The sequence below is a fragment of the Astyanax mexicanus genome, chromosome 20, assembly GCF_023375975.1.
Source record: "Astyanax mexicanus isolate ESR-SI-001 chromosome 20, AstMex3_surface, whole genome shotgun sequence".
Classification (NCBI taxonomy): domain Eukaryota; kingdom Metazoa; phylum Chordata; class Actinopteri; order Characiformes; family Acestrorhamphidae; genus Astyanax; species Astyanax mexicanus.
This window is the reverse complement of record NC_064427.1, coordinates 26166347-26192881: the sequence shown is the minus strand read 5'-3', so window position 1 is coordinate 26192881 and position 26535 is coordinate 26166347. Positions and strand designations below refer to the sequence as shown.

Sequence of the window (26535 nt, the reverse complement as noted above, 5' to 3'; positions counted from 1 at the left end):
CATGTCCTTGTGTGTGTGTGTGTGTGTGTGTAATGTGCAGGGGTGTACAAGCATTGTGCAAGCACAGTGCACCTGTTGCCAAGATAACAATGAAAGTCGTACTGTTTACGTTTATCTGACATTTTTTTCTGTCACTGGGGTACCTGTGTTTTCTATTGCCAAGATAGCAATACGCAAGACATTTAACTAAACACACCTTATTTTGGGACCACCACACCTATCTGCATAGATATATATTTACTAGCTCCATTGCTATTTATACTGTTGGCAGGGTGTAAGATAGCAAGAAGCAGTAGGTTGAAAGATAGGGCCCAAAGAAGCCTCCCATAGAGCTGCTGTATCTCTTAACCTAAAAACCTCAGAATTGCCTAATTAGAGGAATTCTGGCCAATCACATATTTTTTTATAAACCAGACAATACTAATACATAGTCAATCAATTTACATTTAATTTTAAATTAAAATTATCATTTAGAAAATTGCTAATAATTCTCCACACAAGGCTTTTGGTGCTTCACATCAATGTCACTGCGTGTCTCTGTTAGCTTAATTAGTTCTGAATTAAACTACGCTTCAATAATAACACAAAATAAGGTTGGAATGATCGGTTCATTTATTTTACAATGGGTCAGAGCCACCTCGGTTCCAATTCACTCTGAAGACAAGATTTGGTCAGGCTGTTATATAACACAGAATGATTCAGATTCACTGAGGCTTAGAAATAATTTTAAAGGTGGTCTGAAGTGGGTCTTTTCAAGCTGTGCTTTTTTCCGTAATTTCATTTGCACTGCAGGTCACAAGAACTCAATAAGCTCCTTCTGCAATTGCTAGAACATTCAGATCCAGTCTGCAGCACAGTTCAGGGAAAAAATATGAGTATGCTCTGAACCTCTTAACACCTCGGAAGATCCTAAAGTAGCTAATTAATTGAAAGGATGAATCACTGACAGGATTGAATGACTTAAGGTGTTGTAAACTCTACAGTGACGTTCATCTCAACAGCAGTCTCACCTTAGAATCGACAGCATGGAACAATTTCAAACATGGGAAAGTGAATCACTACATGGACATGGCTTCCGAAAATAGCAAACTAATTAATAAACTAGTTAAAGGTCTCCTTCTGCTAAAATCCACCTTTTTCTTGTTCTTTGTGAAATACAAAAGGTCTCTCTGAGTTGTATATGAATGCTGCGCTTGAAACTGTTCTTGTGAACACCACCAGCGAAGTACAATTGAGACAGATAGGTGTATGTTTAAAACAGTTCTGCTTAAAATAAACTAGTTAAAATAAAATCCACCCCAGGGGTTTGTTCCAACTGACTGGGTGGCTCTGCTGCGGCTCAGCCAACCCTGGGGTGGATTTTTACTTTTTGAACTTGGACTACCCACCTCTGTGTAAATAACTATGTTTACATAGGATCTCCGGTGGATTTGCCGTTTTACAGAGACTCTAAGACTAGGTCAGTGGCTGAACTGCACTTAGCAGGGCATTACACATGTTGTAAAGTAACATATGACGTTGCAAAGACTGTTATTAGTGTAAAAATGTCTTTATTTTAAAACGTTTTAACTGTTGTCCGTCTCACTGCCTCGCAGTGCTGTTACCCAATCAGAGGCGATATGTTAGTATGAATTTGAATGAATATTCATGAGCAAGAGCCACAATCCTGTTAAGTGTTATACCGGATCACTGGAGCACTTTTTTTCACAAAAAAACAGCTTACATTGCTTTCATTTACATAAGAGACGACAACTAGACATTTTAAAATTAAGGACAAAACGATGGAATGAGACCTTTAAAGCAGAAGTTCTTAAGAATCTTAAGATTTCTTTTCTTTTACACTGAAAGCAGAAGAATTCTTAAGCTATGATGAGACAGAATATTCTAATTAATGATATCAGTGTCCTAAAACAAACATCCCTCCAATTTCTATATAATATATTTCATCTAAAAACACAGTGGTCTAGTAGGTTTAGGTTTATTGGATGAAATTGCTCTCTACTGCTCCCTAAAACTTATCTACTGTTGCTTGAACTATTGTTCCTCAAATCATTCTCCAGCAGTGCTTGCAGTATAGCGTGATGTAGGTCTGTCATTAAATAATATGTAACACCATTTCACACTAATATTAGGTATATCATTATGATGCTACAGGTGATATGTTAATATTTACATTTCATATTAAATATTTTGGGCTCAGTCTTACTCCCTGAGCAAGGTGTGTTGCGATGTTCATTGCTATCTTACACCACACCAACAGTCTATTTTCACATCTTGTGGCAGTGTCGTGTAAATAGCAGCATTGCTTGTGAATATACTGTATCTACACAGATGGGTGTGGTGGTCTGGAAGTGAGGTATGAGGTAAATTTCTGGCATTTTGCTATCTTGGCAATGGAATAGCAAAGATTAACATCATCAGTCAGATATTCATTGCTATCTTGGCAACACTGGCGCCTGTTATGCACAAAAGACATGTAGCAGTGCACAAACCCAACTTTTACATCAACAAAAAACAGAATACAAAATAAAACAACTTTTCTGTTCCCATCACTGCATGAACGCACAGGACAGTTTCCTCTGCTAAGAAGCACAGGAGCTCTACGCCCTTAAAATAGTAATCTGCCAAAGTCAGAGCTCACCTGAAAGGGAATGGAAACTGTTGTGCTGATTGGCTTATTTAATGTTCTGCCCAAAACACACCCATAATTAATTAAGCGGAATAGTACATGCATTTTGCTTTTTTTTAAACCTTTTCCATGAATGAACAACTTTCAATCTCCTTGACCATCAACAACCAGCTTTAACCATCCAAACCCAGCTACCAGCAAGCTGGTCTTCAATGGATTTTTTTAGCAGTTATACAAATCACACTTTAGAAATCACTGCTACTTTAAATTCTATAAATATTTATTGTGTTTTTTATGAACAGATGTATAAGAGCAGTTGTTTGTGTGTTGCCAGAGGCCAGCACAGTTAAGAATAACCATTCACAAAGCCAGACTCTACACAACACAGTTACGCAATACTGGCAACCCCATTTTTTCATTCCTACAAAACATCCACAGATCAGTAACCATACAGCCATACAGCCAACTGTACCAACAGGCCGACTGTAAACTGAATAATGTAATCACTCCTGTGATCCATCACTTCCACCAGCATGTCACCCCCTCCGCTGTAGCAGCAGCCTGGCCTTTATTCCGCTCAGTAACCGGCACAGAAGAAGTCGTTATGTCACACGGTTCTCCCTGCGCTTCTCTACATTACACACAGCTATAGAATAAAAGAGAGGAGAGCACTTACGATGACTTGACAGTTGACAAGCCACCCACAAGTAACAGCGGTTATGTAATCAGCAGACTTCAGCACCCAGAAAAAGTGAAAGAGTTGGAAGATGTCCAGATGGTTTCAAATGCTAATTAGCCAATTAAAAGTCTCTCCAGTCTGTTGTTTTGCATATTGCAGGAAAAGAAAAGCTCCAGCAGGTCCTCTAACCAAGGTCACTTATTACGTGCATGGTGGGCCTTTTTGTCCTCTCTTGAACAAAATCTTGAGTGGCTGACAGACACTTTATCTCCCATCAATGGCTTTTAATCTTCCCCTTCTTCCAGCAAACTGTTCTTTCCACAGAACCTGCGTAATTTGTGTTTTTCTAAATTCAGAACTACAGTATTAGGCTGCAAACCACTGCACATAATTGTTTAGACCAAATGTCCAGCACTGTAATAAAATGCTTTCAAATATACAAACAGCTCTTCAGTTTCTGAATCAGTTTCTCTGATTTTGCTATTAATAGTTATATGTTTGAGTAAAATAAACTTTGTTGTTTTATTCTATAAACTACAGACAACATTTCTCCCAAATTTCAAATAAAAATAGTGTCATTTAGAGCTTTTTTTTTTTCAGAAAATGAGAAATTGCTCATAAAGTTTTAGGAGTTCAGAAATCAATATTTGGTGGAATAACCCTGTTTTTAACTAACAAGTTGTTATGCTCCTTGGCATGTTCTCCTCCACCAGTCTTACACACTGCTTTTGGATCATTTGATTTTTTAAAAATCAAGCGATTCATCTTGGTTTGATGGCTTGTGATCATCCATCTTCCTCTTAATTATATTCCAGAAGTTATATCATATAAGTAATTTGGTGAAATCAAAGAAACTTATCATTTTTAAGTGTTTTCTTTTTTTTTCATGAGCTGTATATGACAAAATGGGACAATGTAAATATATCAGATATAAAATAACATTGCGGTTCCCTTAAAAATACCAAAGACATACTAACACTAAATAGGGCCCTTCATGTTAACTAAATAAGAACTTGATGGGAGCAATACATCTCAAAAAAGTCAGCAAGGGGCAAAAAGAGGTTGGGAATGTAAGTGGTACTAATAAAAAACAGCTGCAAATAGAGCAATTTGCAACTAACTCTGTAACTGGAACTCTGGAACTGCATTACAAAACAGGCACAATTCTTTAATAGAAATTACTGCATGAACGACATGAATTTCATAGCTTTGCTAGAAAAGACAGCTTTGTAATTAGGTATAGTTCGGCACATTAACATGATTTATTACCTTCCCCAGAAAGGATTTTTAGTTTACTACAGGAGATTCTAGGCATATGTTAGAACAAGCTGCATGACCAGGAGTCGAACCAGAGATCTTCCAATCATAGTGGCAGCGCTTTAGACCACTGGACCACTCGGTGCCCCCTGAACTGCTGTTTTAAAAAAAATCATCTGTCTCATCTTAACAGTTTCAGAGATGAGGACAGAAATGGTAGACTATGTTAAACGCTGCATAAAGTGCTAATGCAGGCACGGTGTAAAATGTATGCAGATAGTTGGATAAAGTCTAATGCAGAGCAGCTACTGGTAGAAAATGTGAAATATCTGTTCACTGATTTAAGCCTAATAAGCTGCTAAATAATGTAGATGACTAAAAATAGCAGCCATTTTAATTGAAGCGGTTCAGAATCAGCGAGGCGTGATGACATGCTGATAAAATGATAAAATGATGATATGCTGCTGCTCTGGAACAGACTGAGGAACGCTCTGAGGAAGGCAGACATGAACACGACCTCTAACACAACCTACAATATCTAGGGTTTTACACGTCTATCATTTATCTTATACACTGATATAACACTCTTCCTCCACTGTACACAGTTTTTTTTTTTTTTTTTGCCAGACAGGAAAGGAAAAGTAAGAGGCTCCCTCAGGGGTCCTTCATAACTTAAATTTCCATTTAAACACCACTCCTTCAGCTCCAGAGGTTTCAGAATGCTTCCCCCCCCTTGCTTTTATGTGAGGAGCTTTCATAGCAGTCCTACAGTGTAATGACATCACATAAAGCGTGTAAGTAACTGAGAGAAAAGACTGGATTCAAAAGGCTGCTAATGTGGAAAAGAGCCTGTGGCTGTGAGCAAAGCTAGAGCTTTCAAAATGCTACTGTACATTTTACATATGTGTCCAACTCATAACCATAGGTTATTATATATATTTTTGTTTTGTTTGTTTGTTTTTTCAGATTTTGTGGGTCTTCCATTGAAGCTCAAGGATATAGTAGTACAGAGACTGATAGCTAGCTAACTGCTAACTGCTAGTGGTCCTGCAGTAATTAGCCTTATGCCATCTGGCAATTTCAGAGTTTCTAGCCAACATACACTGTCCAATGATGATCTCATGCTCCCTGAATCACTCTTTCACAATTCCAGCCCCATGAATCCTGACATTGGCATCTTGGAATATGTCCGTGTCGTCAGGGAAGAAAAAATCCATTGATGGAATAACCTGGTCTATATTCAGTATATTCAGGTAGTCAGCTGACCTCTTTCTTTCAGCACATACTGTTGCTGAACCTAGACCTGCAAACCAACTGCAGCATCAACCCCACATCATTTACTTACTTAAATCTGTACTTAATTAATTTTGCTCCAGTCTTGGAAACAAGGAGTGCATTATTAATGTCATAACTTGTGTGTCATTGAATTCTGGTGAAATGTGTTGATATCTGCAAAAAAAATTGTGTTTTTAGTGTAAATTTGTATTTTCTTTATTAATGTGAAATAACAGGGTTTTTTACATTTACATTGATGATTGATTTAATGAAATGATTTGAATTTAATATTTTTAAAAGCATTTTCTGTTTATTGTAGCAGTAAGAACTTTTACATACTAATACAAATACACCAAGCAAAATCTTCTTAAATGTAGTCTATATATCTAAAATTTCTCAATTTTATATTATAGAGGTAATATTATAATATATAATATAATAACTTATTATTATAATATATTATTATTAACTTCCTTGCAGTTGTTTTTGGTGATTTAATTATTTGATGTATTGGCAGATTTTGGCATTTTGATTCATTTGGGAAATAACATAATTTAGGGTTTGTTTTTTCAAGAAATAATGCTTAAAACTAATGAAATGTTGCATATTTTTTTACATCATCTTTTTATTGGGTTTTCCATTATTTGCAACAATATAAAAATGAAAAAAATATACTAAGTTCAGGGTAATAGTATAATACAGATGACGAAATGAAAAGTTTGTGTCTCTTAGATAAAATAAATGTTGTGTCTCTTAATGCAAAAAATATAAGAACATAATTCCTTCCGGTGCCAAATTTAAACACAGAAGGGACATAACAGAATAAGATTTGGGTTTAAACATCTAGAAGGAAACTCAGTTAGCTTTGTCCAGATACAGACTACTTGTAGAGGGGAGTTAAATATTCTTTATAAACTGACAACAATTTAAATATAATTTTTTTAGATATTTAAACCAGATTTAAGAGGGTTTAACATGTTTAACAAGTTTTTAATTTTGCAGTGTACCTAAAGCACAGCTCCAAAGCACGACTTCATACTCCACACGCCATCACCCTTCCAGACGAAGAGGTCATAGGTCTGCTCTGATCTTCAGCTCATTCAAAACGTGCCGCTCACCAGTTCTCATTAATGTAGGTCACGTCCATTAGCCACAATAGGGATGACCAATATTTGCAATCATTTGCTTTAAGCAAACATGCAGAAGCTCCCAGGCTGATAAATTATTTGTGCTGGTGTCTGTCTGGAGAACAAACCCAGCTCATCTATTTATACATGTGGAGGCCGGAGTCTGACACAGAACAGAGCCTGCCTCTCCAACAGACGGGTGATGCATCTCTCCATCTGTGTGTTTTCTTTTAATAGGATACTGCTATACATACTGTACAGCGGTATATAGACACAAGCAGCTTCATATAATCAAACGTTCTCAGATGATGCTCCCATGATGAGACCATGCCACTGACAATACACACAATACTGTACTGTGTCAGGATGCAGCTCTCCTGCAGGTGATGAGGTATAAAGCCTGTCTGCTGGCTGAGGTAAGTGGGTTGATGCATAAGCAGATGCCACATGGTGGCACAGGTATAGCCTACAGTGCAGGGGGACACGTGAAAGACAGCCAGGGAGGTGGAGTGGCCTGCACGTGGGTTTGTGCCAGAATGCTCCTAAGTTGCTTCTGCCATCTAGTGGAAAACTGGTGAAGTGCCAGATCCACTTGTAGTCAGATAAACAGAGCTCATATTACACAATGCTTGCAGAAATCACCCATATGATTAACCCATAAACTGTAGACCAGTGTCTTCAAATAAATAATTCAATAAATAATATTGAGTAGATCTAAACTGTGAGTAGATAAGTAATGAAAATGCAAAAATGCAGCAAAAAATAAAAATAAAAAATAATAATAATTTTGTAAGGGGCCGCCCGCAACGTGGTCTTCCCACCACTAGAGGGAGGCCACGCTCTAAGCCAGGTGGTAATCAGCGCGATTAACAACAGCTGGTGTCACTACCTTATAAGGGCTTCCGTTCCGGTTTCTCGGCGCAGAGTCTTGAGTATTCCCGTCAGAAAGCAAGACCACGCCGGTTTTTCTTACGATCTCTTCAGAGTTGCCAAGTGGCTCTCTATCTTTGTGCAAACAGTGGGAACAGTGTATACTGGGCTCAGTTCAGAGAGGTTCTCTTTAATTCTTCTAGAGCTACCTGTGTCGCTCTAACCCCTTCACCTCGCTGGTCGTGTCACCACGAGGCTGTCTGTCTCTCTTTCTCTTTGCACTTTCGTCAAAAACAAACAAACAGAAAAAAACTTTCTTTAGTTTCTAGCGACCAGAGGGGGATACTACTTCCCTTCTAACTTCGCTTACTTTTTCTCTCTAGCCCTTATTGTTTTTTTTCACAGTTTCTAAATCACTATTCCTGCTTGGATTATTTTTATTTCGCTTCGTTTATTTAGCTCTCCTTCTCCCTCTTGCAAGTCACTTCCTTGCGCTGACGTCATCAGCTCGTCCCCGGTGGCGCAGCGTGTAGGTTGCATTCACTGCGCCTCAGAGCCTGTGCTCGCGGGTGTTCAAACCCCGCTCCGAGCGATTTTTATTTTATTATTATTATTATTCTTTTTAAATATCTTTCCACTGCTCTATATCTGTATTCCTTTCATTTCTCAGCAGTAAAGTGGTTCTTTCTACACTTCCACACTCAATTGTGTGTATTTCTTTCAGTGTTCTAAACCCTGCCCCCAATAGTGTTGTGGTCTATTCATTGGCCTTTCACTCCAACACTCTTGGTTCGAACCCAGCTCACTGCAATTCCCCTATATCTGCTTTTGAGTTCATCCTGGTGCTTTATTCCACTAGGATAAATAAAAATTCTGAGACAGCTCTCTGGATCTTCTCTTCGGGGCAGCTGTCTCATTACAAATTTGACATTGCACATCATGCTATGCGATTATTACACATGTGAACATTGTAAAAACTTTGCTGAACTGACATATTCTGCAGCCCTATTACTGAAAGTTTGTGAACCTCTATATATCCTTCTTATATGTAGTCTATACAGCTCTGGAAAAAGTTAAGAGACCACTTCAGTTTCTGAATCAGTTTCTCTGATTTTGCTGTTTACAGGTTTATGCTTGAGCCAAATCAACATTGTTGTTTTATTCTATAAACTACGGACAACATTTCCCCCAAATTCAAAAATCAATATTTTGTGGAATAACCCTAGTTTTAATCACAGTTTTCTTGCATCTTGGCATGTTCTCCTCCACCAGTCTTACACACTGCTTTTGGATAACTTTATGCCTTTACTCCTAGTGCAAAAATTCAAGCAGTTCAGCTTGGTTTGATGGCTTGTGATCATCCATCTCCCTTTTGATTATATTCCAGATTCCATTTTTTTTATTTGATAAAATCAAAGAAACTCATAATTTTAAGTTTAAATGGTGACTGATGGAAAAGACAAAGATTAACAGTATAAATTAATGTGCAATCACTATTTGGCAAATGACAGGCCACTGTTTCCCTTTCTATTTATTTGTTGTAACTGCTTACTAATAGTTTTAAAGTATTGACAAAGTAATTACTTTATAAATAATTCATAAACCCTTTATAAAGAAGGCTTATTTTAAAGTGGGACCGAAAATTAGGAAGTGTCCACAAACTGACAAGCAGCACTGCATATAGACTCTTCCGGTTTTGAATATTGTTAAATAATAAATAACTGTAATTTGAGTTCAGTAATGACGAAACTGTAGCCACTAAATTTGCTACCTGATCATTTAGGGTTTAATAAAGTGTGCACCTGCAGGGATTCCCCAAATGAGACTAAGCTCTTTAATTACTACACTCGGCACAGCTGATAATCAATGAAACCCTTAACTCTTTAGAATGGAGATTTACCACCTTTTACCTTCAGTTCATTCAGACCTTAGGCCTGGAGAGGAAACCTACTGCATATGTTGCTCACATGCAAATGTATAATAATCCCCTATTAAATAAGGATAAAATGAGAATAATAATAAAGTATGCAGGAAAATACAGATTTACAGGACTACAGAACTTTGTATGAAACTACAAAGTGGTCCTAAATGCTCGGTGGAACTAAAAAAAAAATCATTAACCTCTTAGGACTTGGCATCCACATGTGTGGACATCACATTTTGGGGTTGTCTAGACCACAACACTAAATTTTCTCTGTACAAGGGCCTGGTGTCCTCTTATGAGGCCATTATACTGTCACCTATGTTTAGGTTTTTTACTTTGCTATGTCTTTCTGTTAAAGCAGCACTTCGAATGAGTCATTTGCTCGAAGCGACACAATTGTTGTTTCTACTTTTGTTTTACAGACAAAAAGTGCTGCTGTGTTCAGGCACAACATCAATGTTTACTAATCAATCAACATCAATCATTACTAATTGCGACTTCATTGTGTTCTATCGAAATATAAATCTAAAGTCCTCATATGTGGACATCATTTTTTTAATGATGCATTTTACTACATCATGTAAAAAAATATTCTTTGTTTATACACTAATCAGGTGACAATTAGCCCAAATAGCAAAGAGAAATAAAAATGCATGCCATGCAAGAGTTTGGGTTTTAGAAGGTTAAGGCACTCAAAATAAAATAATGAAAACTAATAAATAAAACCACATATTTCAACAATTTCACCCAATAGAAAGACATTGCTGATATATGGTTATTCCCTAATAATATGATAAGCGCTAAATTTTAGCTTCTTCATCAAATCTTTGAGCATGCATGAATACACACCGGCCAGCCTGACATCACAAGTACTTCATGGGATTAGAGCTCCTAAGCTGCTTCCAGGCTTTACTGCAGAAATAGAACAATAAGAAGTAGAGCAGAGTCCAGATGACAGGGGATGTCGCTTCTTCATGCAAAATATTTCTTTTTCTGGACTTCATTTCTCTCGAGTAAAGAAAGACTGCTGTGCTGGGTTGGAGAAGCCTAAGGTAAGATGCACAGACTATATGGATCTTAAGATTTCTTGGAATAGCTCTTGTATGATAGCTGATTGTATGCGCATCACTGCACGGTTAGGACTTTGCTGACATGCAGTTTGTTGGGAAGGGGATTTAGAGGTGCAGTAATGAAAGGCAGGTGCTATGATAACTTTTTACTATGTGTGTGAATGTAAATGTATACATTTTAATGGCACAGAGTGATCATGTTAATCAGAAATATATACAGCTCTGGAAAAAATAAGATACCACTTAAAAAATAATAAGTTTCTTTAATTTTACCAAATTAAAAACCTCTGGAATATAATCAAGAGGAAGATGGATGATCACAAGCCATCAAACCAAGCTGAACTGCTTGAATTTTTTGCTTCAGGAGTGGCATAAAGTTATCCAAAAGCAGTGTGTAAGACTGGTGGAGAAGAATATACCAAGATGCATGAAAATTGTGATTAAAAACCAACCAGGGTTATTCCACAAAATATTGATTTCTGAACTCTTAAAACTTTATGAATATGAACTTGTTTTCTTTGCATTATTTGAGGTCTGAAAGCTTTGCATCTTCATAGAATAAAACATGGTTGTGTTTTTGTTGACATACATTATATTGCAAAGAGTATCTATTTGCCTGCATTGTGTTTGGTGTTGGAAATAGACTTTAGAGTGTATAATATGGTTTGGTATTAAACACTTTGTTTCTCTATTTGAAGGCAGTTATTAATAATGAATACAGACTCAGTTTACTTTTATTAATTTTATTATTTTCTTATCATCACCACTACTATACTTAAATCAGTACACCAGAATATAACAACCGACATATCTGAAGATGAGCTGATTTATTTATTTTTTTGTTAATATTACTGTATAACTGACCTGAGGAGGATGGGTTACTCTAAAGGTTTTTTCCTGCAGATTTAAGGAAGTAGAGGGGGTTCCTTAAAACAAATAAAACAAAAAAACAGATTAGTTAAATTTGAATTAATTTTGCTTCTGAGTTCAATGACTATTTAGAGAACTACATAAAACTGTAAAACGTCTGATTAAACATTTTAATAATTAGATATAACACTTGTTGTCACACAAAAACCTTGGCAACTCCATCTTTCCACAATGGCAACGTCATAAAGGAAGGAAACACTCGTTTTAATGCTTAGTGGAGGTGAATATCAATAGATTCTAATCATTAATTCAAGTCAATTGAATTATTTTAAGAGTTTTCAATTAATTCTGTAAAGGCTTCTAAATAAACGCCTTAAAATTTGGGTATGTAATTTTAGGCAGAAATTGGTAAAATTAGGCTTGGGGCTTAAGAGGATAACTGACCTGAGGAGGATGCCGCCCCTCCTTCTGAGTCTTGGATACTCTGAAGGTTTCTTCCTGCTGATTTAAGGGTGTTGGGGGTTCCTTGTAACAAAACAAAATTACTGATTCGTTTAACTTGATTTCATATTGCTTTAGAGTTCAATGACTATTTAGAGAACTAAGTATAACTATAATATATGTATAATAATATAATATAATGTCTAATTGAACATTTTAATAGTTAGATATAACACTTGTCACTGGAAAACCTTGGCAACTCCATCTTTTCACAATGGCAACCTCACAGAAGAAGGAAACACTCTTCTTAATGCTTAGGGAAGGTCAATGTAAATAGATATTAATCATTAATTCATCATCATCTTATACAATGTAAAGAAAAGAAAAAAGAACTTCTAAAACAGCACAAATAGAGATACGGTTTGGTTTGGTTTAGACTGTTTACAATGTGTCTAAAGCTGCCATCTTTGTTTTTTATTTATGTTGTAGTGTTTTCTAGATGCAGCACTGCAGAGCAGAATGAGCAAGAGGAGGGGGAGGAACAGCCGCAGGAGGAGGAGTTCCTGCAGCAGTAAACGTGAGTGCTGATCTATACCTGGCTGCTGGGAAGGGCGTTAATGGTAATCCTATAAAGACTGTCTGAGTCACGCTCAGCCCATGCTCTCCTCCTCAGGCCTGTGCATGCACACAGACAGGTGGGGGATTAGCAGAGGCTATTTTCTGAACACCTTAAATCAATACACTTGTTGCAATGCAAAATAAAGCATACATTGTTTATACATACAGGCTCAAAAATGCCTACACCCTACTTAAATATTCCTTCTGTAGTGGTAAAGGACCAATGCTGTTAGTGATTTTGATTGACTACTGTTGGAAGCTTCTGCAGCAGGCAGGTGAGGCATTCAACCCCTTCTTGAACACTCTACCAGCTGTTAAGCATGGTGGTGGTTCTTGTGGAGCTAGTTAATTAATTAGATAGTAGTCATGTTGTATGTAGGGATGCCCCAATTTTTTGGCAGCTAAAAATATAAAACATATTACAAAAATGACAAGAACTTTCAGCCAAATAAGTGAAATAACAGAAATTAATTTATCTTGAACAATTACCAGTTGATTTTAAATCATATTCCAGTGTTTCCTGTAATGTTAGCCCAGCCCGTAATAATGCTGCCTGTGTCAGAATAAGAGTTTAGATTTTCTGCCCAAACCCCGACCTGAACTCTGTGTTGGCTGTGTCAGGCCAAAATTTCAGTGTGTGTTTACGCAAAAATTAGTTTGTTCAGAAAGTAGTTTATATTCCTAAACATTGTTAATTGTATCAGAGTAGATGAAAGGAATTGTCAGTTATGTTATTGTTCTTGGTATATTTCGGTTTAATGATTGTGCAGGGCATAGCCTTATTGCATTTTTTGTGTGTGTTTTCGCACTTTTTTGTTTCGCAAACCTCAGTTTTAACGTTGTACTTCCAAAAAAATGTTGGGTTAAATCAGGCTCGGGGACCTTTTAGGCAGTATTTGTTAAGACCACCCCATAAAACATTTTTAAGAGGAAGTGATTTAGGTTTCTATGATCCATTTTTTTTTCTTTACTGTTAAAAAGTTTAAAAGTTTGGTCATATAGGTGACTATAAACCATATTTTTATAGTTTAACAGTTCATTATTATTTTTTAACTTGCCATTGCTATGCTTTAACTGCTGTTTACATTTTTTTTTAACATTCAAGCAGATGTTCCTAATGAAAACTTAAGGAATTATCATCGCCCGCTAACCCTAATAAACACTGCATGGAGAAATTTAGCTGCGCTACCATGGAGAACAAAACTCTTTTTTTTTTTTAATTCAGACAGTTTGTTAAACTGGCTGTTCTCTCAATGCTTTATTTTCAGTCTATTTTTCACCATACATCCTACTGAATTACATTTGTACTTATTCTGTGTTTTATATGTTTACAGAAAGCAACACCACATCCAGCTCCCAAAACCATATGAAGAGTCCACTGGACAATGTGGTTCAAGCAGACGAAACTACGGAAAAAGGCGAGACGGATTCATTCTGTAAGGAAAATAATTTGTCAGATCAAGAGGAAAAGGAGCAGGAAACTCCACGCCAGGACAATCTGTTCAGACGTGCGAGCTACGGAGATCTGTATGGAGATACAAAGGTGAAAATGAGCCTTTCAGATGGAGTGGATAAAGACAAAGGTCTAAAGATCACTCACTCAGTGACTATTGACGATTTTGGAAGGTCTGCTCCCAAAATCATCTTCCAGCGGTCTCACGAGTCTGCAGCAGGAGAAATAGTGAGCAGTGTGATAGCGGTCACGACGGCCAAGGTTAAGTGTGTGAGCTCCAGTGTGAGGCTTGAGATCAATGAAGTGGTCCAGTCAGAGGATTCAGACTTCAAGACCACTCTTGTTCTACAAAGTGAGCAGGGAAAGGCAACAGAGGCTTGTTTTCAGAGTCAAAAAGTTGAAACGGCAGGTTCTTCCCAAGCTTACCCCTCTTGGAGCCAGTGCACAACTGGTTATAACCAAAACGCCAAACAACACTGTGAAAATGTGAGCTATAAGGTTAGCATTGCAGAACTGAAGACGGACGTTAAGGATATGTCTTGCAATCCAAGTTCACTAGGCAGCCAAGACGAGATTGACTGCTGCAAAAGCTGCTGCAAGGATCACTTCTGTGGCCACAGTGCTGGAGGTTTCACCGACACTGATTTCACACTGGTGGATGGATCATCTACCTGCTCATCGCCTATTGGTTTCTGGCTGCCACAAAGGCAGCTGTCCCTACCGGAGAGCTTATGCAACGAGACATTGTGGGATATCCCTCCACCAATTGAGTTTGCAGACAAAGAAAGTGATGTACTTCAGAATTTAACACACAATGTAGAATCATGTCAGATACACGATGATGTGTTCAAAGAGCCGGGGAACCCATGGAACAAAGACACTGGCAAGTGCCAGCTTGACTTAGACAATGACGAAAGTAGGTTTAAACCAGTGGGTTGTGATCAATTTGATCTAGAAGGTCAGGAACACTTGTACACCAGGACTCCTGTTAGCAGGTCGTCTTTCACTAAAAACTTCATCGAAAGTCATGAAGGAAAGATGCGACTGCGCAACAACAGCATTGCCATTTTGGAAACCAAGACTCAAGCAAATAGCTACATGGAAGTGCCAACAAAAAGGCGAAGAACCTTCCCAGGCGTGGCATATCCATTAAATCAAGCCAGAGAAAGCATACCTTCTTGCAGAGAGTCATTTTCCTCTGGCACACTCTCTTCATTTTTCATGCGGTCGCTACCTTCTCAAGCAGAGAGAACAGCTAGGTTCTATGTAGACGATGACAGGCTAGGACCTTTCGAAAGAGAGAGTCGTAAATCGTCAAGTAGCAGCAGCTACAGGCCAAGTTCTTGCTCCATCTATGGACAAGATAACATCAAGGCTTACAGCACAACAAAAAACCCATTTTACCCAACAAGGTCTGATGAGACGTCTGAGGATGTATTCCTGAAGAGTGGTCAAGAAGACCCAGAAGATCCAGAAGCAGAGGTCGGGGAGTTGATGCGATCAGCCGGAAGATCCAACACGAGGAGCTCCTCGGCAGGCCCGCTGGAACAGAGCGAGGTGACCGAAAGTGGTTTCGACGAGGAGATGGTTGAGATGGAGGAGACCAGTTTAATAGGTCTGGCTGAGGACTTCTTTCAGAACAACCTGCTTATCCAGGTCATCCCACCTTCACCTTACAACTCTGAAGAACACATCTGTGATGGAGCCCCCCAAAGCAGAACCAAAACTCAAACATATGAAGACCAAGAAGTTGTTGGTTGCCAAAAGAAGCGAAGTGGCTCGGTGATGACCATCATTATTGGTGCACATGAGCAGAGATTCCTACAGAACAGCTCAGCAAGTGGGTCGATGAGTGAAGATATTTCACAGAATAATCAGCAAGAATCTGCAGAATCAGCCACGGAAACTTGCAGTGCCATGTCTGAGCCAGTTTTGGCCTCTCCATCAGAGCAGCTGGATGTTGAGAAACAGTGCATGGAGGAATCTAACCCGCCATCCGACCAACAAATGACAAGCGTCTCCTCATGTTGTCCTTCAGAAAATCAGACAGAGACACCTTTAGAGATGAACCCTGCAGATGTGCTGGAAATGCCCAATGAAGATGTTCCAGCAAAAAGAATCCAGAATTATCGAAGACCAAGCCGAGAAGAAGCAATGGCATCAAACAGAGGCAGACAAACAAGCATGGGTATCCGTCGGACGTCAAAGTCTTACCAGTCAGACATGGCTGAACGACAGTCTACCCCTAAATGTAGGTCATTTTTTAATAAATGTGTTAATTTCTTGAAAATGTACTTTGTAGGTCAGACTTTATGGCTTGGTTTGAACCAAAATAGCAGACGTAAACCATACATTGGACCAAAGGATCAACATTTCGTAATGTTAAAAAAAGGTGGTCATGGTTCAGATTAACTGAATCATGGTCCAGTTTGTCTGCAGTGTGGAAACACTTTTTTGGTTGGTTCCAACTTTCAGAATAATTACAGGCAAAGTGAGGCAGGCTATTGTCACCCACAAAAAAAAAACAATTTTCTTGAAGAAGAAAAAGTGGTGGAGAACTGGTGTTGTGCCAAAATTCACCTTGCGTTTGTGTGCATGTGTGCCATGCATCTACATATCTGTAACTGTAGATTAACATCTATTTATAAACATAAATGAAATTAATCTGAGGGTAATCTGTTACACTCATTCTGCTGCATTGAGAATAAGGAGTCTGATTCATGTAGAGAGGCAGAATTCAGCACAAATCCTGAAAAGGCAGCTTGTTGAATTGAAAGCACAACAATCAGTGTCAAATATAGAAAGACGCAGCTCATAATGTAGACGATGACAGGAGATAGCAAAGTTTTTAGTGTGCTAAAAATCTCAAAACTGGACTAAATTCATACAGTGTAACGAATAAATCAAACTGCAGGTTCATGTGTGTAAACACCGCCAAAATACCTTGTGCACAAGGTTAGGTTTGTCATTAATGTTAAATAATTCTTTTAATAACAGCACTGGACTTCAGGGAGCATCTGAAGCCCCCAGGAGACTGCGCCCTCAAAGATTCAGAAGAAAATTCGGACCACTGGGCAAAGAAACGGAAGCTGTTCAAGGAGACCAAACAGTGGAGTTCTGCAGGAGGAAGTTCCATAACAAGCAACATCACAGAGGAATCAGGTGAGCATTCTTTAGAAAAGTCCTGAAAAGTTGATTTCCAGTTCATTGGTGAACTCAAGAGTACAGGGTATGGTTTAAAAAGTGAGCATTCAGAGCATGAGTGCCCCCTGTGGTTGAAAAAGTGTTACTAAAGTGCCCTGTAGAGTGTCAAAACAGAGACAAGGTGTCTTAATTGGCTGCACTTATTGTTAGAAATTGGGGTGCCCCTTTATTATGTGCCCTCTAGATCTAGAAAGTTTGATAATGTTTCGTAACCCTTTCAACTCCAGCCTATTTTGGTGTCTTTTTTCTTTTACTTGTTATAACACAGTTATGTTAGGAGACAGCCACATGCTATTTTTTGTCTTTATACCAGAAGACATTGAGCTGCTCAATTTGTAAATCTTTATGGAATTGATCATGTTTTGATCACAATTTTACCCAGCGCTTGTTTTATTTTACCAATTTTTGAATCTACAGGCTTCAAATCAGTTTAGACAAGATATTCATACCTAATAAAAGTGATTTAGTACACTGGATATTTACTATCAGCTGCTTATAATTAAAAAAATAAAGCATGGAAATATGAAGGTAAGCCTATTCTTGTGTGAATTTGCGTCTTTTGGGAATTTGGGATTGTTAGGTATCCATCCATCCATCCATCCATCCATCCATCCATCCATCCATCCATCCATCTTCTGCTTCAGAATAACATTGCTGTTATCCAAAAACCTTTTATATCCAAATCATCAGCTTTACAGGAGAAGAAAAACGCAAGTCAATGTAAAATGACTTTATTCCATATTGTTTTGGACAATAATTTCTATAGTTGACGCAATGTTAAAAATATACCTGCTAGATATACATTTTGGCCATTTTTTTTAAAGGTCAAAATTGAAAAAAAAAAATTGAAAGCTGTTCTATATAACCTAAAACTTCTGCAGCTGGCATTTTGTGAGGCATAGGAGTTTTAAATTTATTTTTGTTGTTTATTTGTTTATATCAGACACAGTGAATTCAGAAGATGCGCGGTCAGTGGACATGTCTATTGAAGACAGAGGTTTTTACACCGAGACGTTTCACTCAGCATCCTGGATTTATCGAGGAGATGATGTCAACCCAACTGAAACCGCTCAGGGTCTTAGCAATCGGCCGCACCCTGTAGCAGGTGAGTATTCAAAAAATGCTGGAAACATTTACTTGATGTATATTTGTATCAAAGTAAAGGTTCTTTACACTTACAATTCTCTTAAAATGATGGTTCTTTATGGGCCTAAAAGAGGTTCTTCTATGGCATCACTCAAAGTACCATTTGAAGAATCTGTAATTTTAAAAGTGTATGCAAACGTTTCCTGTATTTGAGAAAATAAAGAATTATTGGTAACACTTTACAATAAGGGTCAATAATCAATACAATATTATTTAGGACATTAATAATCATTACACATGTTTAACTAATGTCTGAATTTATCATTATTTAATTTAATGAATTTTAATAGTTTTTAATTATTTAGTTAGTGTGAATTAACAATAATTTGAGACACTGACCATTCTTTATTACTGCTGTAAGTATTGTAAGTATGTATTTATGATCCTTAATTTAAAGTGTTACTGATATATTTTTTATATTAATACTGATATTATTTTTTTAATTTATAATGTTTTATGTCTTTTTTAGTTCGGGAGCGAACTGTAAAAATCAACAAAGGACTGGGAGAGTATCCGTGGGGTTTCAGGATTCAGTTCTCCAAACCAATTGTCGTCACTGAAGTTGATACAAGTAGGTAGAAAAGAAAGAACCATCCATTTCTCATTTTCTGCAAATAAATGCTCTAAATTACAATAGTTTTATTTGAAATTTAGGAGAAATATCTGTAGTTCATAGAATAAAACAACAATGTTAATTTTACTCAAACATAAACCTATAAATAGCAAAATCAGAGAAACTGAAGTGGTCTCTTAATTTTTTCCAGAACTGTGGATAGTTAACTTGGACTGTTATTATAAGCTGTAAACACAATCCTAAACCTTGTGTAAAGCCCAAAGAAGCTGTTATAGCTGCAAAGGGTGAACCAGGATCATATTAAACCCTATGGATAAAGAATGAGATGACAAGTAATACTTTTAGCAATATAGTGTAAATGTAGTAGTATTGTAGTATTACTATGTAGTATGTAGTATTGTTATGGTAATGCATTCTTTAATGCTTATTAAATGTGTTATGAAGTTGCTATGTAGGTACACTTTAAATAAAGTGTTTCAGATTCAGTTTCAGCCAATGCTGAAATGCTAAAATGCTAAACTTAACACATGGCCTGGTTTCAGAAGCCGTCTTTACATTTCGTCTTGCAGTCTTGCAGTTTTACACTGTGAGTCATATGAAGCCGTGAACATTCTGTCCTGCTGCTTCCAGATGGAGCTGCCGAGGAGGCGGGGCTACAGGTCGGGGACTACGTTTTGGCAGTTAATGGCACCGATGTCACGAGTGTGCCACACTCTGAGGCAGCTGACCTCGCTCGGCAAGGTACTGCAGGTGCACAGACACGACACCTGGCCATGAGGGATTATCAGCATATTTAGAGGGATGTAGTAAAGCTTTAGTCTCTATTTCAGGAAGTGCAATTCAGACCATCTTCTTTACTACTAGGATAAACAGTCTGTTCTGTGTTTTTTCAGGACAGTTTACACTTAGGGCATATTCACTATAGGGTATATCAAACTATTGATTTATTGAATAATTTCATTTTGTTTTGCAATACTGTATTGATTTTCGCTGTATTGAAACACAGTACTTATTTTTTAATTGTTATTAATAATTAATACTGTGTCAGACAGTGGTTTATTTTGTGTTGTGTTTAAACCTCACCCACTAGATGGCAGTGTTAACTCAGAGCTCATAATTATGATAGTGTCCTTTTTATACTGTGAGAGTTTCTCTACATTTTGATTATTGATTGTAATATATTGAATCATAACCCCTGTATTACTGCCAATACAAATAGTTTTTACAATAGTTTTTACACCTGAAAATCATAACTAGAGTCTAAACCAAGGTTAATGTGTTTGTTTTATTGTATACTGTACTTTTATTCTGTTTAGTTTTGAACTCACACTGCAGTTTAGGTACAGAACAGACTAAAGAACTTTCCTACATCCTGTTGGCATCACCTACGTAGGTTGCATGCTCCTATATTTGACACTGATTGGTTTGTTAAATGTTGTCAATTCAGCGAGTACAGAATTCGATTGCAGAATTTTACCATGGCGGACCATGGTTCACGAGACCTTTTGGTCAGACCAAATTTTAGACTTTTGGTTTTGCCTTTTAAATTGCAGATTAGCTATATACAGTAGTTCTACAAGGAATACTCCAGAAGCAAGCATGCATTAATAACAGCTTTAATTTCAGTAGTATTAACAAAGTATTAGATAACAATTTCTGTAAAATTAGTCTTTGGTGTAGGTCCCGCTTTTGGCCCAGATATGCAGCATCTGGACCCTCGCAGATCCTGTCCCGTATATAGAAGGCAGGGGCGGAGCCAACCCCCGGGCAGCCGGCGTGACCAAACTGGAGGCGGTAGGGAGGAAGGAGGGGAAATGAAACAGACCATGCAAGCAGAGAAGGGCGTGTAAGGGGAGGTCTTATAAACACAGGTGGAAGGTTGTGATTCGATGAGATACGAGTAACGAGCACTGGAGTTTACAGCTAGAACTAGCATTGAAGCTTATAGGTTTATTCCTTTAATTTACAATAGCTAGCAACTAATTGTTTATATTTTTTTATGAGTCTGGAGAGGCTGCATTTGGGTGATTCTGTGATTTCTATCTTTTTTGTTCTCTGAAAAGGCCCTGATCTTCTGACTTTGACCATTGGTTCTGACATTGGCCGGACCCCTAACACCCCCAGGCCTGCCTGCAGAGGCTACCTTCACAAGCGCACCCAGTCAAGTCTGCTGAAGGGCTGGAGGAAGAGGTGGTTCGTGCTGAGGCACGACTGCTGCCTTTACTACTACAGAAACAAAAGAGTGAGCTCAAATTCAGATTTTTTTCACACAATTCACTTTGTATGTTTGTTAATAGCATTGTTATTATTAAAGTTTCTTTAGATTTTTTTTTTTTTAACAAGTGTATAGTTTGTTTATTAGTTGGAAGTCATTTATAATGTCCTGGTGGAAAGTATAGATAGCTTGTGGAAAGAAGCTCTTCCTCATACTCTATGTTTTTATCCTCTGTCTATGCTCTCAACCATAACATGAGATCCTGAGGCAGTCTAATTCATGTTGAATTGAACATGTGCTTTTTTGAGATTTGAAGTGTTTTGTTTTATGGCATTTTTGTGTAGCCGGTTGAAAGTTGCAAAAGGTTGGGAACTCCTCTACTAAGCGTTTGACTGTTTATTTTATTCATGTTTACTTGCATCCTGATTATCTATCATCACAGACTGGCAAGTGTGTGTTGAATTCGTGATTTTTTTTATTTTTGGTGCTGACCTGTAGTCTGTCTGTCTGACAGGATGAAGGAAAAAGCCGAGCTCTCTCGGCTATGAAGCTGGAAGGCGCCGTGGTGGAGGCTGACTCAAGCCTGGGGAAGCCCTTCGTGTTCAAATGCTGTCCTGTGTCTGGAACCCGAGTTTACTACTTCTGTGCTACATCAAACCAAGAAATGAGAAGGTGAGTCAGTTTAAAGTTAAAAAGACACACTGAATCATTTCTGTGCAAAGAAATTATGTCCTATTAATTATGATAAGAAATAAATAGGAATGAGTAAGAATCAGAAAGTTTGGTCGTTGGTTTCCATGAAAACCACAAAACCCTGACTAGAAAGCTGTTGCAAAATGTCTCTACTGTACATCGAAGACTTTCTACTAGATTCCGCTAGTTTCGAAACTGGGAATATTTTATTGGATTCAGAAACAAGAGTATTAGTGAGGTCAGGGTCAGGATGTTGAATGACCACAACCCCACCTTATCACCCCCAACTCATTTTAAAACCATTGGCTGGAGCACCAATTCCTTCTAACTCCAGAGAACACAGTTCCACTGGTCCACAGCTCAATATTGGGAGCTTTGCCACCTGGATTTGTAAATTAGGTAAATGATGTGGGGTTAATGATGCTGCAGTTGGTCTGCAGGTCTAGGTTCAGCAACAGTATATGCTGAAAGAATGAGGTCAGCTGACTACCTGAATATACTGAATATAGACCAGGTTATTCCATCAATGGATTTTTTCTTCTCCGGTGGCACGGCCATATTCCAAGATGACAATGTCAGGATTCATGGGGCTGGAATTGTGAAAGAGTGATTCAGGGGGCATGAGATCATCATCTTATCATTTTCACACATGGATCGAGAGTTCACCACAGAGTCCAGATCTTAACCTCATTGAGAATCTTTGGGATGTGCTGGGTGGAGAAGACTTTGTGCAGCTGTCAGACTCTACCATCATCAATGCTGCTGCAAGATCTTGGTGAAAAATGAATGCAGCACTGGATTTAAATAAATATTGTGACATTGCAGAAGCATATCAAAAATGCCACAGTGAAGGCATGCTGCAATCAAAGATAAAGGTGGTATAATGAAATATTAGGGTGTGTGACCTTTTTTTATTGGTGGCCACTTTTTTTTTGGCCAGGCAGTTTATATTCATGTTTATCATTACCATATATCACAACTTAAAAGCATCTATTTTTGAGTCACATGTTAAAGGTGCTGTCTGTGCTATTCAAGTGACTTGCTTTAGGCCCAGAATATTGAACACTCATAAGAGCACATCAGATTCGTGCTCTCTGATTGCTTGGCAAATATTGACTTAATACACTAAAGTGTCTTTACAAGATGATGATCTTTTTTTTTTTTTTTTCTAAGGTGGTTGGAGGCCATGGAGCGAGCAGTTCACCCCATCACTCAGGTACAAGATCTTGATTATTTGGATTTATAGTTCATATAAAATATTTCTGTAGCTTAAAGGCTTATATGGTATAGTATAGTAGAAGATCAGCACAGAACAAAGCCTGTTAAGTTAATAAAGGCCTCACTGATGTTGCCTGGTAACAGTCAGGACGGTTGTGTAACTGTGATGATTTGTGTTGCAGAATCACGTGTGGGTGGACGTAACTCGGCACAACTCAAACATGCCTCCTCTGGCTGTCAAGAACCCAGAATGCCTTGGCTTGCTTCATCTGCTGGACAGGAGCAAAGACTCATGGGTACAACACTACTGCATCTTAAAAGACGGATGCCTCTACTTCTACGGCAGCATTCGATCCACCTACGCAGTTGGTACGTCTCATCTGCTGAACCCATGTTTACAAAATAGCTTTACAAAAACAGATCTGCAGTGATTGAATGGGACCAAGTGTGATGCCAAAAAAGAACCACTTTCAGTTTTCTAAAGAACCTTTTAATGGATTATGGTCTTATGGAAGCTAAAGAATGTTGCAAAGACTTATATTTTAGAATATTTTTGGGGAGAAAAGACAATTCTAGCCAGATTTTACTGGTCCAAATTGTGTTTTGAAACAATCAAATCAAATTTAATTTAAGTCACAAATTTCTCACAAAGCAGCTTGACAGGACAGAGAATTAGATAAAACACAGAATGTAAAATACAGAACCCCTAGTGAACGCGAAGACAAGGAAAAACTCCCTTTATAGCTGGAGGAGGAAGAAGCCTTGGGAGGACCAAGACTCACATATAAGGGGGGACCCATCCTCCTCTGGTCAGACAGCTTTGTCTGCACAAATTTGTAAAAGGAATGACATCTATCTGGAACCCACTATCAGATCTCACTTAAACTGACTGATAATTCACATTCTCATGAATGAGCATCCTGGCCAGTGTTCAACCTCACTCACCACAAGATAACACCTCCCAACTTATACAGGCGTGGGCTACTTTATTCCGTTCATAACAGAACTGTGAACATTTTTTCAAGGTTTAAAGACCCACAGTATTCTTCATACAATGAATGTTTACTCTAGAATCATTCCCCTTAATAATAATTTAAATCAAGTTTAATACATTTTTGATGTTGTTGAATAATTCACTTTGCTAGTATTGGGTTTTGGATTCTGTTCACACACTAAACTGTACTGATTCATTTGGCACAGGGGGGATCTACCTGCATGGCTACCTGGTGAGGGAACAGCCTTTAGGATCCAAAAGATCCACCATCGAACTCAAACCCCCATCTGAGGAGTTCAAGGTCTTCCACCTGTGTGCTGAAAACGCCAATGAAAACAAACGGTACAAAACAAAATTTCATAAAATCCCTTGTCAAGTAAAATCTCTTGTCAAGTTCACATTAAGTTTTGCACAAAGGGGGCGCGTTTCCATACAACGAAGACATGTTTATACTATCTTGTGTCGCGTATCTAAGGTGCCTGATTTCTGCCTCTGAAAGTTTCCATTGTCAACGCATCCTATTAGTTTTATCAGAGAGCGTTGCATGCTGGGTTGTGTTGCAACGGACGCAGCCTTGCCATGCGGCAAAAATGTTAAACAGAGCTCACCATTATTCAAACGACTACAGTAATGTGGTGTTAACAGGCTTTGAACTTGAAAGTGAATTATTAATATTAAAGATAATAAAAATAAAAGTAAATAATTTGTGATAAAAGTGGTTAATTTGCAAATGAGATAATATTAATAATAAATATTTGGTTACTTTTTTATAATGTGTTTAACTCTGATATCTATTCTAAAAATGGCTCTAAAATAATATCACGATATTTCAGGGTATTCTTGCGATAACAATATATTTGGCGATATAGGAAAACTAAAATAATTCATTCATTTCAGGAATATAGTATAATAGTATAACAGAATAATCATAATGTGGCAAAAAATAATATAGCATAAAATAATATAATGCAGCAAAAAATATTGCAGAATATTTATGGGATGCATATAAACTACAAACTAAAACAATCATACAATAAATAAACCTAAAGCTTCACAGTAAATAATAGACTACTTTTAAGACAGAACATCTCTATTATCACAATATGGATTTTTAATATCATGATATTTCTGTTTCACGATATATTGTATACGATATAATATTGCCCACCCCTATTACACACATAAATGTACAATTCTGTTTTTTTCTGTGTTTACAGGTGGATCGTGGCGATAAAGGCATCAATAGGGAAATGGCTCCCTTTGCATCAGGCCATTCAAGACTACATGAGTCGCCCCCCTGAGGCCACCAGAATGTGAGCAGCTGAACCCTAAACCGATTCACCTGATCGAATGTATCAATATTACTATTGATTATTCAAACTGACTAGGTCAGGGGAAATGTATATCGTCGCTGTCCAATGAAAAGCTCCAAAACAGCAACTTTACAGGAGAGGGAAAAAACCTTCTTCAATTTCAATGGAAGTCAATGTAAAAAAAGTTTATTTCAGGTCATTTTGAAGAGTTTCTATTGGTCTGTTCATCAAGAAATTTTGGCACAGTGTAAGGGACAGTTTGTCTGTTCAAGTTATGTAGTAAACTAAAAATCGATAAAAATGGAGATAAGTGTTTTTCATAGGACAGCGACGATATATATATATATATATATGGAAACCGAATTGATCTGTATTATATATGTATATATGTAACTGTACTAGTTACACAAATACTATTTAAAAGAAATGTATTTTTAAACTGACAGTCAGATTGTATGTTATGATGCTGCTTTGTATTTTATAATTAGCTGAAGGACAGAACTGAGTAATAAGCTGTTCACTGCTGCAGGCTGCTGTGTTTAGAGGAGCTGCTGCTGAGCTCAGTCTTATGCTGATCTTCTACTGTTTTTTTACTCTCTTCTTTCATACACACATTTTTGCTACATATTTTGTAGAAGATTGAAATAAAAACCTTTTTGTATGCAGTCATGTCTTGTTTTTTTATTATAAGAAACTCAACCTTTTCCCTTAGTCTACACACTGCAGAGGATTCAAGGCCAATCAGAAGAAATCAGCCATAACTTTTACATAAGTACAACAACATGATCAATATCTAAATCTATATAATGTGCCAACATTATTACAAATATACAGGTCTGTTAATCTTCATATTAAAAGGCTTTCTGAAAGCAACATAAGCCACCAACCACCAGCAGAGTGTCTGGACACTGAAGTGGAAAAGCTAGTAAATCTGTAATAAAAAAAAACTCCAAGTCCCAGAATCC

The 26535-nt window shown here is 37.6% G+C and overlaps 1 protein-coding gene across 2 annotated transcripts; it reads left to right on the top strand.

Moving 5' to 3' along the window:
• Positions 1-10675: 10675 nt before the first annotated feature.
• pdzph1 (PDZ and pleckstrin homology domains 1) lies at positions 10676-26235 on the top strand. 2 transcript variants are annotated; one of them, XM_022665572.2, is made up of 13 exons: positions 10676-10813; positions 12632-12719; positions 14095-16464; positions 17211-17375; positions 18361-18522; positions 19033-19134; positions 19768-19878; positions 21201-21379; positions 21867-22024; positions 23219-23261; positions 23446-23632; positions 24464-24599; positions 25475-26235. In XM_022665572.2, exons 1-13 carry the CDS (start codon positions 10736-10738, stop codon positions 25572-25574), a joined length of 3879 nt encoding a protein of 1292 aa, XP_022521293.2. In that variant the 5' UTR covers positions 10676-10735; the 3' UTR covers positions 25575-26235. The 2 variants fall into 2 exon arrangements, with proteins under 2 accessions (XP_022521293.2, XP_049325037.1); XM_049469080.1 differs by having other exon boundaries at positions 10729-10813; positions 12642-12719.
• The last annotated feature ends 300 nt before the right edge of the window (positions 26236-26535 follow it).

Excerpts from the sequence above, each read along its gene's own strand:
- pdzph1 (XM_022665572.2), top strand. The coding sequence starts at position 10,736 with ATGCAAAATATTTCTTTTTCTGGACTTCATTTCTCTCGAGTAAAGAAA. Across the intron at positions 18,523-19,032 it reads TCGGCCGCACCCTGTAGCAG|TTCGGGAGCGAACTGTAAAA; the intron begins GTGAGTATTCAA and ends TGTCTTTTTTAG. Across the intron at positions 19,879-21,200 it reads AGCTGACCTCGCTCGGCAAG|GCCCTGATCTTCTGACTTTG; the intron begins GTACTGCAGGTG and ends TTCTCTGAAAAG.